Genomic DNA, 16,718 nt, shown 5'->3' on the forward strand with positions numbered 1-16,718 from the left:
TGTTCAGGTAAGGAATGGGTCAGTGGATGTAGCTTCTGAAATGCTATCCTTATGGAAGGGAAAGGGAACCTCTGGACCTCCAGGTGCTGTTGCACTAAAATTCCCATCATACTTGTCCACTAGCCATGCTGACTGGGGCTGATGGGAGGCAAAGTGAAGGGCACCATGTTCCTCTTCCCCCTCTTAAAGATCCCTCACCACATACACCACATACACATTTCCCCAAGGATAAAGGCTAAATTCTTTTATTTGGGTCATCCAACCAGAACATTCCCCTGTCCCCCACCCTGCACATCCTCCAGAATTTTACTGATCAGAATAGTGACACCTTGGTAGCATCCCTATTACCATGCCAAGGTCTCTACCCTGCACCCTGAAATATCATTATACACATTGCTGAAGGCTCTACTCTGCCTTGTGCATTGATATACTCAGCAATAGGCTGCATCCCATGAATTTATAAGCCGAAAGTGTGTTTGTTCATCAGAGTAAAGATATACTATGGAGGAGTGAGTGATAATATGGTATCAACAGTTCAAAAATATACCTCAGCAGCTGGGTGTGCAAAACAGTAGCTTCCCACTAAAAGTTCATGTTCACGTTTTTATATCCATGCTAGAAACAGCAAGCCATTCCCCTCCACACACACACACACATACTAGGAATTATGGGGAGGGTGCTGAGCCATGGAGGATAAGCAACAGCAGGAGGTAGTGCCCACTGGACTGGTGGGGCAGAAAGCATCTCTAGATAAAGCCAGAGCATATGACAGGCAGATGGCTCTGCCTATCCTCTCCATCCTCCTCCCTGCTGAGTTCTGCAAGTGGGACAACACAGAGACTGAGGAGGAGGAAGCTGGCAGGCAGTGCTCCCCCCTGGACAGGTTGTAAACCAGAAAGCAGGCAAGTGGGGTCAAGTTGAAGGCTCACAGAGGTTGGTGGGGCCATGCTCCATTTGCCCAAATGGACTAGCCCCCACTGAAAACTTATAAATGGCATCCCCAAAGGCAAAGAAATGGGGAGGGAAAGAAACATAAATTCAACCGAGTCAAGGAATAGAGACTGCCCCCAGTAAATAAGGACATTTGTAGTGCATCACATTGCTTCCCAGATGGAAATTATTCAAGGCTCAATAAAGTAACCCTTCATAACATTTGTTCTCAAACATTGCCTTCACTTGGTGCAGGGAGGGCCCTTCAATGAGGCAGAGTGAGGCACTGCCTTGTACACTTTATGTTTTCCTGCTGCCCTCAACTGCAGTGGAAGTCACTGTCCTTTCACCAGTATTGGAGTACAATTCCACTACCTATCCAGTTGCTTTCTGCATGTGCCTTGGTGGAGCGTACCATCTTGTCCTTTGCCTCAGCCAGCAAAGCGTCGGCCCTGACTTGGTGGCTGGCTCACGGCAACAGAAAAATTGAGATATGGCCCTAGCCTGCTAACATTAACCTACTAACATTAGCTTCAGTTCTTCCTTGTCCATGTTTAGCCATTAAGCAAGGCTGACCGCAGCTGTCTCAGGAATATATGCCGGTTCAACTCAGAGTCCCTCCACACCAAATAGGTGTTCCTCCGCAAGTAGCGGAACAGGCCCAACTTCCGCTGCAGAACTGCTTTGTCCGTCCCATCTAGGACAACCCAGATCATACTGGCTTTGCTGTCCAGCAGCTGCCAAGACAGAGCTACCTCGAGCTCAAAGTTACACCATCGGCTCTCCAGGAAGTGACTAGAGACAACAGTGATGACTTTCCGGCTGCTCTGGAAGCCTTGTTTGATAATGTTGGTGATGACAGGCACTCCAGGGAGGAAATCGCGATAGAAGAAGCAGAGGCGGAAGCTAGGCACTCCCATTTCTAGAGTTTCCTCCAGCTCCCGTCTCACCCACTCCTGGTCTCTGCTGGAGTAAATGACAAAGGCATCGTAGACATTGTCCTCCTCAGCAGAGCTACGGCGTCCACCAAGCAACACTGCCAAATAATACAGGTGAAAATAGTACTTATAAACCAGAATCAAAGATAAGACTAGAACCACAGAAATGGTCATTGAGATAGCCACTGTGGCTGTACTGACACGGCAAGAAGCTAGGTCAAAATTCATCAGACGGGCGTCTCTTAAGTGCTTGGGGCTGTGGCAGATCATGTTTTCAACATGCTGGAGGAGGTTCCTGTTCTCTTTGGCCCACTGCAAGAAATGCAAGTTCTCACAGGAGCAATCAAAAAGATTCTGAGAGAGGTCCAGATTCTTCAGGCTGCTGGGCAAATTCTGTAGATCCTTCTCTGTTAAAACAGACAACTGGTTGCTATGGAAATCCAGGATAGTGAGGGCTTGGAGGTGGACATAGGCCTCTGGATGGAGGCCCAGGAGCTTGTTATGACTGATGTTCAGTTCGCGGAGCTCATGGAGGCTGGCTAGGCTGTTAAGGGAGAGATATTGCAGCCGACAATTGGAAATGTCCAAGATTCGCAGACTGCTGAGGTTCTTTAAGGTGTTAAGCAACTTATTGTTTTCAAAGGTGTTGCCAGCCATTTTCAGCACTTGCAGACTTTTCAACCCACAAAATGTACATTCTGACTGAATATTTGTGTGGGTGTGTGAAATATCAAGGTAGATGAGATTTGGAAGGCACAGAAAAACAGGGACCTCTCCTGCTCCACTGAGTGTGGTATGTTGTAAATCCATCATTTCCAGTTTGGGGAGGCCATAGCACTCAGGCTCTAAATTGATTCTAACATTGAAGCTAAGATTCAAATACTTCAAATTTGGAACCCCTTTTCTGAGGCAGAGCCAGCAAAGGTCAGCAGTAAGCGCATTCTGACTGAGATCCAGGGTCTCAAGCTTCTGCAGTCCCTGAAAGTCCTCCTCAAATTCAACAAGCTGTTTGGTGTGGGTGATGTGAAGTGATCTTAGCTCCTTCAAGGAAGACAACCTCACTGAAGGCACCTGTCTAAATCTGGAGTCCTTGAATTCAAGATGGTGTATGCTTGAGTTTTCTGGGAACTTTGACACATCTTTTATGTAGGTATCTACCAGTCGTATAGTGGAGAAGTTGTTCAAGCAAAGAGAGAGGTCATCTGTATTTTCAACATCACCATTAGTGCAGATGAGAGTTATCTCCTGCAAGCGCATATGACATAGGGCATCCAAGATACCTTTACTGAAAGTCTGCAGCTTCTTAATGTTCCTATATTCTCCTAACACTAAACTGTTGGCATATAAGCCAGTCAGATTCTGAAGGCTGGCTTGCATAATGGTGCTACTCTCAAAGCAGCCTCTCAAAGATAGTTTCTGAAGGTGAAGTCCTGCAATGGCATTTACCTCAATATGTTTTATGTCATTCTTAGATAGCACAAGTGTGAGGTTCTGGCTTGACAGTGCATCCAAATCTCCTACCGAAATGGAAGATATCTTGTTTGCTTGGAGGTTCAAAAACTTTAGAAATTGTAGGCGGGAAAAATATTCAGGAAGCTTCAATGAATCAATGTAGTTGTTTCCCAGATTCAGTTCTTGGAGAGATGTCAATTGTCCAATGGGCAGGTTGTCCAGGGAGTATAGTTCAGTTTGTACAGCTACCAGTCTTTTCAAGGATGTCAAATCATGAAAAGCTCTTGCACCCAGGAAATGGAGAGGATTGGCAGTCAGGATCAAGACAGAAAGGTTACAGAGACCAGCAAAGGCATTGTCTTCGATATTCTGGATGTTGCATCTATTGTTGGGAAAAAAGGAGAGAATCTGAAAACAGGGGGCTGTTCATGGGCTCCATGCAGCCATCAACCTCTTTAAGCTCATGGGCACATTTGGACTTTTTGGGAAATGTTGAGGCTGTCATTCCCTCTGGTTCCATCTCTTACCCTTCCACAAACAGAGAAAATCTGTATGTGCATGTGTACATCCCCCCTTCACTATTCCAAAGTATGTGGGTAAAATGCAGATCCATCAGAATTAATCTGAACCTTGAAAAACTCATAGAGCTGAAAGAGCAACTGGGAAATTATGTCACTCTTCCAAATTCATTTCTTTGTACTTTTCAAGGGAGATAAGGGTAATCCCTGTCACTACTTATGACCAAGGAGGCAGTGACTGGAGGTGGGGGTGTAAAATATTCTGCAACAACAGAAGTATAATGTCCAGATCAGCTGACATCATAGTCCCGCTCTATTCAGCCTTGGTCAGAACAAGCTGGAATACTGTGTACAGTTTTGGGTGCCACTGTTTAAGAAGGATATTGATAAGCTGAAACGTCTGCAGAGGAGGGCAACCAAGATGGTCAAGGGTCTGGAAACTGAGCCTTATGAAGGAGAAGAGTGAGAGGAGATATGATAGCCATCTTCAAAAATCTAAAGAGCTGTCCCAAGGAAGATGGAGCACAAAATGAGGATTGTCTGTACAAGCAGGCCACCATTTTATTGCCCCATTTTATTTTATGCAGGGTTGGGCGGGACCCCCAGGATCATCTAGTGACTAGTCCAAACCCTTGCATTTCAGGAAAACTCCAAAGGGAACTCCTTTGGATCACTGCCTTTTCCTCTGCGAGGCCATGCATGGGATTAGTCCAGAGGCTGCAGCTGCAGGGAAACCAACTGCCAACATTTAACACCTGGCTTGGGGGATTTGCACTGGCTGCCATTTGGCTACAGGGCCAAGTTCAAGGTGTTGGTAGTAATGTATGATGCCTTATACAGCCCAGGACCAGGTCACTTGAGAGGTTGCCTTATCCCTTATCTGCCCAGCAGATCAGGACTGTCTGTGGGATAATTTAGCTTTCAAACTCAAAAAATCTCAGAAGCCCCCTCAAACAATAAGTTTTGTTGGTTGAAGCAGTACTCATAATGATGTAGCATTATTCCAGATGCATTGTTGTGGTGGGGAGTGGGATTATTAGTAATAATAATACCCACCAATCTGGTTGGATTTTCCCAGCCACTCTGGGTGGCTTACAGCATATATTGAAACATAGCAAGCTGGTTCCCACTGGCCTGTGGGAGCATCCAATTTTTCCCTTCTATTATGCTCCAGAGATTGAAACACCGTTGAGGTGTGTCATTGTTCTCTTTGAGTTGATGGTTGAAAATTAGCCACGGCTTCTAGTAGTAGCAAATACAGGATCTTGGAGGAGGTTGAATTCCTGTGCCACCACCAGGATTATATACTTCCACACACACCAGAAATTAGTGGAATTTACCCTCACCACAAAGATAAGGAACCCCTTGTTTGTCCTGCTCACATACACCCCAACCAACTGTAAGGAGGAGCCCAGTTAGATAGGCAGGGTAGGTAAAGATAAAGGTACTCTTGACCATTAGGTCCAGTTGCGGACAACTTTGGGGTTGCGTGCTTAACTCGCTCTGTAGGCCGAGGGAGCTGGCGTACAGCTTCCGGGTCATGTGGCCAGCATGACTAAGCTGCTTCTGGCAAAACCAGAGCAGAGCATGGAAACGCTGTTTACCTTCCCACCAGAGTGGTACCTATTTATCTACTTGCACTTTGACGTGATTACGAACTGCTAGGTTGGCAGGAGCAGGGACTGAGCAATGGGAGCTCACCCCGTCGCGGGGATTCGAACCACCAACCTTCTGATCAGCAAGCCGTAGGCTCTGTGGTTTAGACCACAGCACCACCTGCATCATATGCAGTATAAAGCGGGACTATTACTTCCCTTGATTGGGACACTGCACTTCTGCAGATGCAGCCTAAAATAGTATTCCCTTTTTTTGCTACTGCATCACACTGTTAAGCTTGTGGTATGCTAGCACCCCTAGAGCATTTCCACATGTACTACTAGCAACCCATAAAGCGTGTGGTGTGGGTATCTACCTGCCAAGCAGGTCCTCCAGCATTGAGCCATGGACCTCTCCATAGCGACAGAACTTGGAAAATAGGGGGCGTTCCAGTGAAATTGGAACAGTTGGAACTCATAAATGATGATCTTGCCCCCCACCAAACGTATTTGAACTGCTAGGTTGGCAGGATCAGGGAACAAGCAATGAGAGCTCACCCCGTCGTGGGGATTCAAACCGCCAACTTTCTGATTGGCAAGCCCTAGGCTCTGTGGTTTATTATATCATAAATCATAACTCATAATTCATAAAAGCAATTCACAATTCATAATTTATAAATTATAAATCATGAATATCATAAATACCATGATTCATGAATCAGGAATCAGGAATCAGGAACCATAAATAAACCACAATTCATAATTCATAATTCATAAATATCATGAATCATAAGTCATAAAATAATTCATAATTCATAAATATCAGTAATAGTACATCATGATTCATGATTCATGATTCATGATTCATAATTCATAATGCATAATGCATAATGCATAATGCATAAATGCAATAAGTCATGGATCATGGTTCATAATTCATAATTCATAAATCATAAATCATAAATATAATAAATCATGGGTCATGATTCATAATTCATAATTCATAAATATCATTAATCTTAAATCATGAATCGTGATTCGTAATTCATAATTCATAAATATCGTGAATCCTAAATCAGGAATCGTTATTCATAATTCATAAATATCGTGAATCCTAAATCACGAATCGTGATTCATAATTCATAATTCATAAATATCGTGAATCCTAAATCACGAATCGTGATTCTTAATTCATAATTCATAAATATCATGAATCCTAAATCACGAATCGTGATTTGTAATTCACAATTCATAAATATCATGAATCCTAAATCATGAATCCTGATTCATAATTCATAAATATCGTGAATCCTAAATCATGAATCGTGATTCGTAATTCGTAATTCATAAATATCGTGAATCCTAAATCACGAATGGTGATTCATAATTCATAATTCATAAATATCATGAATCCTAAATCATGAATCGTGATTCTTAATTCATAATTCATAAATATCATGAATCCTAAATCATGAATTGTGATTCACGATTCACGATTCATGAATATCATGAATCCTAAATCATGAATCGTGATTCGTAATTCATAATTCATAAATATCATGAATCCTAAATCATGAATCGTGATTCTTAATTCATCATTCATAAATATCATGAATCCTAAATCACGAATCGTGATTTGTAATTCACAATTCATAAATATCATGAATCCTAAATCATGAATCCTGATTCATAATTCATAAATATCGTGAATCCTAAATCATGAATCGTGATTCGTAATTCATAATTCATAAATATCGTGAATCCTAAATCACGAATCGTGATTCATAATTCATAATTCATAAATATCGTGAATCCTAAATCACGAATCGTGATTCTTAATTCATAATTCATAAATATCATGAATCCTAAATCACGAATCGTGATTTGTGATTCACAATTCATAAATATCATGAATCCTAAATCATGAATCCTGATTCATAATTCATAAATATCGTGAATCCTAAATCATGAATCGTGATTCGTAATTCGTAATTCATAAATATCGTGAATCCTAAATCACGAATGGTGATTCATAATTCATAATTCATAAATATCATGAATCCTAAATCATGAATCGTGATTCTTAATTCATAATTCATAAATATCATGAATCCTAAATCATGAATTGTGATTCACGATTCACGATTCATGAATATCATGAATCCTAAATCATGAATCGTGATTCGTAATTCATAATTCATAAATATCATGAATCCTAAATCATGAATCGTGATTCTTAATTCATCATTCATAAATATCATGAATCCTAAATCACGAATCGTGATTTGTAATTCACAATTCATAAATATCATGAATCCTAAATCATGAATCCTGATTCATAATTCATAAATATCGTGAATCCTAAATCATGAATCGTGATTCGTAATTCATAATTCATAAATATCGTGAATCCTAAATCATGAATTGTGATTCATAATTCATAATTCATAAATATCGTGAATCCTAAATCATGAATCATGATTCTTAATTCATAATTCATAAATATCATGAATCCTAAATCATGAATTGTGATTCACGATTCATGATTCATGAATATCATGAATCCTAAATCATGAATCATGATTCGTAATTCATAATTCATAAATATCATGAATCAAAAATCATGAATCGTAATTCATGATTCATAATTCATAAATATCAGGAATCCTAAATCATAAGTATCTTGAATTGCAAATCATGATTCATGATTCGTAATTCATAAATAATATAAATATCGTGTTTTTCTGGCCGAGGGCCATATTCCTTTCCAAGCAACCTTCAAGCGGTGGATTAAGTGGTGAATGCAGAAGGAGAGCAAAAGAATGTAAATTTTACCTTCTGCACAGCAGGCCTGTTTCTATACATTCACGTGCCTCTTGCCTCCATCCAAGCAAGCAAGAAGCATTATCAAAGCTTAAGCACACATTGCAGCTATGCAAAAAACTTCTGGAGGGTGGAAAGCAGGGTCATGGGAAGAGTCCCAAGAACCATACAGACATACCTGGAGACCCCCATCCCAGTAGCTTTATGTAGCAGATGCTGTAATGTTTGCACCAACTGTTACATTTCCACCAGCTTTGCATCTGTTGTCGTTGGCTCTCAACATGACATGAAGCCAATTGGGCCAGTGGTCTCAGCAATAAAAATACACTACTTTACCTAGTGAGGTCCAGAAACTTTAGTGCGAAGAGTGGTGAGAAATAATTTGAGGTCAGGATTCCCAGTGGGTTGAAGCTGATATCCAGGCTCTGGGCGGAATTTGGAATATCCGGTGGAATAGCACTGAGGTTCAGCTCCATGCATTTGTAAATGATACCTGGGATCACCTGAAACAAGAACAGGTCATTTTGATAAAACTGTGTTTATAAAGATGCTACAGAGAATGAGGAAGACATGCCTAATTGTTAGGAGTGACCAAGCAACAATCTGCACAACAGTGGTCAGTGGTACAAGACTTACTTTACCTTCTGTCACAGCCATCACAATGACTTAACCAAGAGGGAGAGTGGGAAGGGCAAGGCAGGAAAGCACTGGGGCAGAAGGAGTGCTACAAACACATCATAGATTTAAACACATTTAAAGCACATGACTTCCCCTGGAAAATTCTGGGGAATATAGTTTAGCCTTCACAGAGCTACAATTCCCACCACCCTTAACAAACTAGTGTTCTGCAGGGGAGGTCATGTGCTTCAGCATCAAGCGCGCTGAGCTGGGCCCCACATGGGGGAGCTGTCGTGTATGCATGATGTCACATGCACAAGACAATACCCCCCATCAGGCCACACCTGCTAGGACGTGTGGGTGCCTGCCAGGATGCTCTGGTGATTGAGGCGGGTGTGTGTGGAGGGCATAAATCACCCATCACCCCCACCCAGTGCTCACCCAAGAGTGACAGGGGATGGTATCCCCCTCAATATTGAAGGGGGGGTTCTGCCCCCGCCTCAAAATATTGAGGGGGCTGAAGCCCCATACCCTGCGCCCCAGCTTGGAATGTACTTTAACTGTTGTATGCACAGCCTTGCTATTTCACTACAACCAGAATGAATCTGTGCTTTATTTGGCCCCTTAGAATCCTCACTGATGGGCACCAGGAGAAACTGGGTACAAGAAGGCTTTAATATTTGCATAAACACACACACCCCTGTTTCCAACCACTTTGGTTTACAAAAGAAAAAAACCCTAGCACTCTGAGTCAAGAGATTCAGAGATATCGGCAGGAGGAGAGAAAAGGTTCCAGAGGAAGGCTCAGTGGCAAAATACCTGCTTTGCATTCATGGAATCATAGAAATACAGAGTTAGAAAGAACTCAAAGTGCCATCTAGTCCAATCCCCAAGCAATGCAGAAAGTTCTAAATTCAATCCCTGGCATCTCCAGGTAGGACTGGGCAAGATTCCTTCCCCGAAATCCCGGAGACCTCCTGCCAGTCAATGTGGAAATTACTGAGTTACAGAGGCAAACCAGTACATTATGCCTTTGTGCATGCACACCCCAAGTCATGGTGCCTAGAGTATCTAAGCGCAGCTGTGTTGTTCCGACAGCTGAGGCTGAAAATCCTACAGGTGCTTATCTCTCTTCTAATCGCAGTAAGAACACTAGGACAATTGACATTAAAAATCAGCTGCTTCACTCTGCCTAATGGCTGGCACTGTCCAGAGGAAACATCAGCTCATATTTCAAAAGCACACCTACCTCCAAGCAGGGGTTGAGGCTTCTGATTATCATCTGGGACTGGAAAAACACAGCCAAAGAGAATGTGATGATCAGTGAAGGGCAGAGGCAACCATTCCTGGGCATCTTCCAGTGGAAAGAAAGAAACACACAGTTTGAAGAGGGGAAAAACAACATTAACAAAAGGAGAGTTGCATCGCCACATGAGGCCTAGTAAGAGCTATGAAGGGTAGAGAGCTGTGTCTAGAGAGACGCACTGGAAGAAGGAAGTGAAATTGAAAACAGAACAGCTCGGTGGCGTTCTCTTAGGCAGGGTTCGTGTTGCTGGTAAATGAAGTTAGGAAGGCATGATGGCCACAGAATGCCAAGAGGAAGTTGCGTTTTACCATGTGATTTCCCCTTAGCTGATTAGACCGTGGGTTAAGCTACACATTCTATGGAGTTCTGTCATTCTGTCCTCCACAGTTGTAGGCGGTGCTTCTGAATACCAGGAAAGGAGTGAGCTCTTGTGCTTGAATGCTGTTTGCCCACAGACTTGGCCTCTTGTCAGAACAGGATGCTGGACTAGATCACTCGTGACCCTGATCCAGCAGTTCTTATGTTCTTTCATTATGTACTTTCTTCCCTTCCTTTTGATGTATTCTTTAATAAATTTATGTGATGTATTATTTAACAAATTACATTTTTAATTCCACATAATTACAAACATACATGAACAAGCATGCAACATACAATGCACTCATCATATTATTCAAATATATTATGTGATTTGTAGATCGCTTCTCAAGGGATTTACAAGACAATAAAACCTCTACAGAACAGTGGGGGGGGGGCACACGCACACACATAACACATTTGTATATATGAGATCAATTATATAGATATAAATAGTGCTTGAAAGGAGCTAATTCAGATTAACTAACTCACTGAATTGATTAAAAAATCTTTGAATTACACCTGAAGTGGGTGAAGTAAACATGAATTTTGCAATGAAAGTTTTTTTTTGGGGGGTATTAATTTCAGTTTTAGTTCAGTAATGTATGTATAGGGCATTCATTATACTTAGCTCTGTGTTTGACTGTGGCCATAGCAGTCAGCATTTTTACCAATCTGAAAAGTGATGTTGCTGTTTAAGCTGAAAGATCATAATTGTTAGAAAAATGAAACCATTTTTCACATTAGACTGTCTCTGTGTTTTGACATTTTTTGGGTTTTTTAAATAGTAAATTTTATTAGTATTTTTCACACAACAACAACAAAAGAAAAATAACAATACACAAAACACAAAAACAAGCATATGAAAAGCAATTCCAAATCTTACAAATTAATAATATAAACACTAAAAAGGAAAACAAACATTGACTTCCACCAATCCCACAACACCTCCTTTACCTCTCATTGTATCCTCCTGTTTTCCTGTTTTAATTATCATCTCTATCCTAGCATCTAGATATAAATCCCTCTTTCTTATCCTTTCACTTCAAAAGGTTATTCCAGACTCAGCCAGATTTCTGTCCTCGAACCTTGACTTTTAAGGTATTCCTCTAGGCACTCCCATTCCTTTTTCACTTAACTTTTTGGTTTTTGTCATTATATCTGTCAATTTGACTAATTCTAAATATTCTGAAAGCTTACAAAAACATTCTCCTCTAGTGGGTAACTGATTCCCTTTCCAATACTTAGCCACCAGGATTCTTGCTGCAGGTGTCATGTATAAGAAAAATTAAGTTTTGTCTTTTGGAATATCGTCATTTAAAATTCCTAAAAGGAATGCCTCTGGCCTTTTACTATATGATATTCTTAGCATTTTCTTTATTTCTTCATGGATCATGCTCCAAAATTTCCCAATTTTAGGGCATGTCCACCATATATGGTAAAAGGTTCCTTTTTGTTTCTTACATCTCCAGCACTTATTATTATATGTTTTATTCATTTTTGCCAGCCTTTCTGGTGCCAGATACCCCCTATGATGCATTTTCATATAGTTCTCTCTTATTAGGTAACATGCTGTGAAATGTATAATTTTTTGTCCACAGTCTTTCCCATTCATTATATACTGAGTGACATTTTTGTTAGTCTTCTTAAGTATATTTTAAACTTTAGAAGAGCAGCTTGTAAAATTTTGAAGGCTGAGGAGAAGATGCTAAGAACCAGGGGAATGAATTGTGAATTTAACTGGAACAAAATTTGTTGTTTTTATTGTTTATTAAATTTGTATACCATCATTTATTCACAGATGAAGCTGAGTTTAGTCCTTTTTTGGAGAGCGCAAGTTTGACCAAGAACTAAATCCTTTTTGGAGGGGGCAAACTGAAACTGGAACTAATTTCTTATTAAAATTAACTTTCCAAGCACCGAGATAAACAAAAGCACAATTTAGAGTAACAAAAGCAGCAACAGCTGCTGCAGGAGCAAAAGCAACAACAGCAAGGCCAGCTCAAGACTCCTGATGTCTTGATGGTGATTCCTGCCCTCATCAGGTAAGAAGAGATGAACATCAGGAACATAGGGAAAATTAAGATCTTCATTGGAAACAAGGGTGAATATCAAATTGACCGTACCCAGCAGTTGAAGTGGGAATCAAAGGTAGTCACCAGGGATGGGGAATTACACCAGGTGAGTGCAGACCCCAGGAGACCCCAGAGGGCAGCCCCCACCATTTCTTCCATAATGGTTGAAGGTGACCAGCAGCACCTTCTATTCACCAAGTGGTGGGCAATGCATTCATTGCAGGCTGGATCTGGTGTCCCAGTGGATGCTGACACTTGAGGTGGTCACCTCACTTTGTCTCATGGGTGGGCCAGCCATATCTATCTAAAACAAAACAGTAATATAATTTTTGCAGTCCAGTTGAGATCAAACCACAAAAGCAGCAAAGGAGAAAGTGGGGTATTAAAAACCCACTTTAAAATGTGTAGGACTGGAGCTTGCCCATTCTCACATGGAATTGAATCCCACAAATAAGGGGCCACCCCTAAATAGGCCAACTTTCTGCACTCCATCTGAGCAGAAATAAAGGCAGACAAGGAGAATCTGCTAGACACTTTCCCATATTGTTTTTCCAGCCCAATATTTGCTTCTTTTGTCTATTAAGACAATTTCTAATCCCACCTTTCTGCTTTAAAAAAGAACACTCTACGCAGCTGACAGCAGAATGCTCAAATGAAAACAATCCTAAATATAGAAACAAATGCAAAGCTAGAACTGTTAAAAACAGAAAGAGCATATAAAAACATTGTGTTCGAACATTCCCAGAGGGAGGATGCAAGGCAAGTGGTGGCTATTGCTCAGTCTCCTCAATTTTGACATTGCTTGCATACTCAAAGAGAGCAGGCAAAGTTACTAAGTTCTTATAACATCCAATAGCGATGGAAGCAGTTCAGAAAGCTTGATTGAATTGCTGCTGCTAGGTGACTGATGAGAGCAAACCAAAGGCAGCTGCTCTCTTTGGAGAACCAATGGAATAACCCTGCTTCCCTTCCCTCCCTCTACCCTGCAGCCTGATGAATTAGGACTTGCTGATCAGAAGGTCGGCAGTTTGAATCCCCATGACGGGGTGAGCTCCGGTTGCTCGGTCCCTGCTTCTGCCCACCTAGCAGTTTGAAAGCACATCAAGTGCAAGTAGATAAATTGGTACCTCTCTGGTGGGAAGGTAAAAGGCATTTCCGTGCGCTGCTCTGGTTCACCAGAAGCAGCTTAGTCATGCTCAGCCAATAAAGCAAGATGAGCGCCGCAACCCCAGAGTCGGTCATGACTGGACCTAATGGTCAGGGGTCCCTTTACCTTTAGGTGACAGTTGAGAGAGCCAAAGGCAGCTGGTCTGTCAGAAGAGCTGATGGAACAGCCCCTTTCCCCTTATGTTCCTCAGTTCTGCAGCCTGATGGAATGTCTGCTGCTATGTAACAATTATTCTTAACTAATAATTTGATTTGGACCTGTTCTCTGTGGCCGATCTTTGCTCAAACCTGGGCTACAGCTGAAGCTTCCAAGCTACCTTCATGGCATCCTCATACCTATGAATATTGCTGGTGTAAGTTCTTCCTTTGCAGACCTCCTTAACAGATCTTTCTTACCGTGCTGTTACCTGATACATTTGCAAGAGAAAGAAGGGTCTTTCAAGTACACTGGCCTTCCAGCAGACAACCCCACATCCCACTTACACTACACCAGTGCAAGTAATGGGCACTGGGAAAATGTGTTAGGTAAGAATTTACTTCTATATTACTGGTCCTTGCCCAGGAGAAGGAAAACCTTTAAATAAACAAGAGACCAAAGAATAGCAAGCTAGCGTCCCCTGTAGGAACCCAGTTTATTAAAGCTACTGCAATAGGACAGCCAACCAGTTATTTAGTGAACCCTCAGTTAAAAAGGACTGCCATGAGGCACATCAGAACAAAGCTTATACTGTACAGTGGTACTTCGGGTTACATATGCTTCAGGTTACAGACTCCGCTAACCCAGAAATAGTGCTTCAGGTTAAGAACTTTGCTTCAGGATGAGAACAGAAATCGTGCTCTGGTGGCACCGCAGCAGCAGGAGGCCCCATTAGCTAAAGTGGTGCTTCAGGTTAAGAACAGTCTCAGGTTAAGAACGGACCTCCAGAACGAATTAAGTACTTAACCCGAGGTACCACTGTACAGCAGTTTCAAACACAGCACACAAAGAGTCATAAAGCATTTTTTAATCTTTGTACATACATCAAGAAAGGCTACAGGTTATGCGATGTAAACATGCATGGCTCCATACTGATAATTTACCTTATTTATTTGGTCTCAACTTGCAACTCTGATAGTTGTCTTGGCAGCCAGACCTTCAGTGAGAAGGGAAGAGGGTCATAAATTCTTCTCCAATCTCCTCTTTCTGGGCCTTGGATAGCTTCAATGAGAAATGCTGGTTCTCACCCAGATGCTTACGCAGGCATAGGCAAACTCCAACCCTCCAGATGTTTTGGGCTACAGTTCCCATCATCCCTGACCACTGGTCCTGTTAGCTAGGGATGATGGGAATTGTAGTCCCAAACATCTGGAGAGCCGGAGTTTACCTATGCCTGTGCTAACTCAACATTTACCTCTTTAGCAAAACATCATTTACCCTTCTAGGGTCAGATAAGGCTAGAAGGCTATGCAGTGTCTACAAGGCATAGGAAGAAAGCATGAGGGTTACAAAATGCAGGCTCACAGGAATCGTTTGTTGATGCATTCTATCCAAGAGGTGAAATGTAATTAATATTGGGACAGGACATAATCAAAATCTATATCTAATATGCAGTCAAATACCACAGTTATTACTTCATGTAGATCCAGACAGCCAAGGGACACAGACTGGTTGCATTGCTCCTATCTCTTGATATGGATTTTGGGAAGGTTGTGCCACCTGTTTACCTTTTTAAAAATTGCATTAATGTTGTCATACCTAATTTCAACCTAAGAAGTCCCCCCCCAAAAAAGGAGAGGCTTTAGCAACACAATGAAAACACATTTAAAAGCCACATGGACATTTATCAACAACAGCAACAACACCTCCATTAAAAAGATGACAGCACATCAAAACAACTGGAAAGGTTCAGTTAACAGGGAAGTTTCTGCTAACTCTCCAGGGTCTCAACATACACTTAGCACTTACAGAGCGGCTTGTGGTGACTTTGCGCCACTTTAGAAAGTGTTAGAACATATTGGAAATATTTGAATAGGAGCCAGCCAGTCTCATGACCCTGGAGGGACCTTTCAAACTTGCAATGCACATTCACCATAACCTGCAGGGCTGCCATAAGGCAGGTGTGAATGTCTGTTATTTTCCTTTGGAGTCTAAGGGGGTGACTCTCCGATGACAAGGTCTTGTGACTGGAATCAGCATCATCAGATTTTGTGGATTTTATTTTGTAGTAATGCAGATTTGCATGACTATCCTTGGAAGTATTTAATTAAACACACATGCATTTGTTCTAATTAAAGTGTGAACTATGATTATTGGTAATTAATTACCCAATAGCAGGATGGATTTCTAAAAATTCATAGAATCATAGAATTGTAGTGTTGGAAGAGCCAGCTGGATAGAGCCAGTGGCCCATCTAGTCCAGCATTCTGTTCTCACAGTAGAAAACAGGATTTAAGCACAAGAGCCCTCTCCCCTCTTGTGGTTTCCAGTAACTGATGTTCAGAAGCATTCCTGCCTACAACTGTGGAGGCAGAGGATAGAACAAAAGGAGCCATGGAGGGCAGAATGTGGAGGCAGAGCATAGGATCATGGTCATGATGATGCAATGCAAGAATCACAGCTAAGGAATCCCTGACGGATGGCTATCCAACCTCTGTTTAAAAATCCCCAAAGAAGGAGAGACCATTTATTATATAGTTTGTTCCACTGTTGAATATGGGACGCGGGTGGCACTGTGGGTTAAACCACAGAGCCTAGGAGTTGCCAATCAGAAGGCGGTTCAAATCCCCACGACGGGGTGAGCTCCCATTGCTCGGTCCCTGCTCCTGCCAACCTAGCAGTTCGAAACCATGTCAATGTGCAAGTAGATAAATAGGTACCACTCCGGCGGGAAGGTAAACGGCGTTTCCGTGCACTGTTCTGGTTTGCCAGAAGTGGCTTAGTCATGCTGGCCACATGACCC

At 41.8% G+C, this 16,718-nt stretch overlaps 1 protein-coding gene across 1 annotated transcript; it reads right to left on the reverse strand.

Moving 5' to 3' along the window:
• Positions 1–1,222: 1,222 nt before the first annotated feature.
• Positions 1,223–10,443, reverse strand: TLR4 (toll like receptor 4). Its single transcript, XM_053373669.1, is given in 4 exon segments — positions 1,223–1,487; positions 1,490–3,702; positions 8,593–8,759; positions 10,124–10,443. Coding segments are annotated over 4 exon segments (2,580 nt in total). The 5' UTR covers positions 10,280–10,443; the 3' UTR covers positions 1,223–1,443.
• Positions 10,444–16,718: the final 6,275 nt, after the last annotated feature.

Source organism: Podarcis raffonei, chromosome Z, assembly GCF_027172205.1.
Source record: "Podarcis raffonei isolate rPodRaf1 chromosome Z, rPodRaf1.pri, whole genome shotgun sequence".
Lineage (NCBI taxonomy): Eukaryota > Metazoa > Chordata > Lepidosauria > Squamata > Lacertidae > Podarcis > Podarcis raffonei.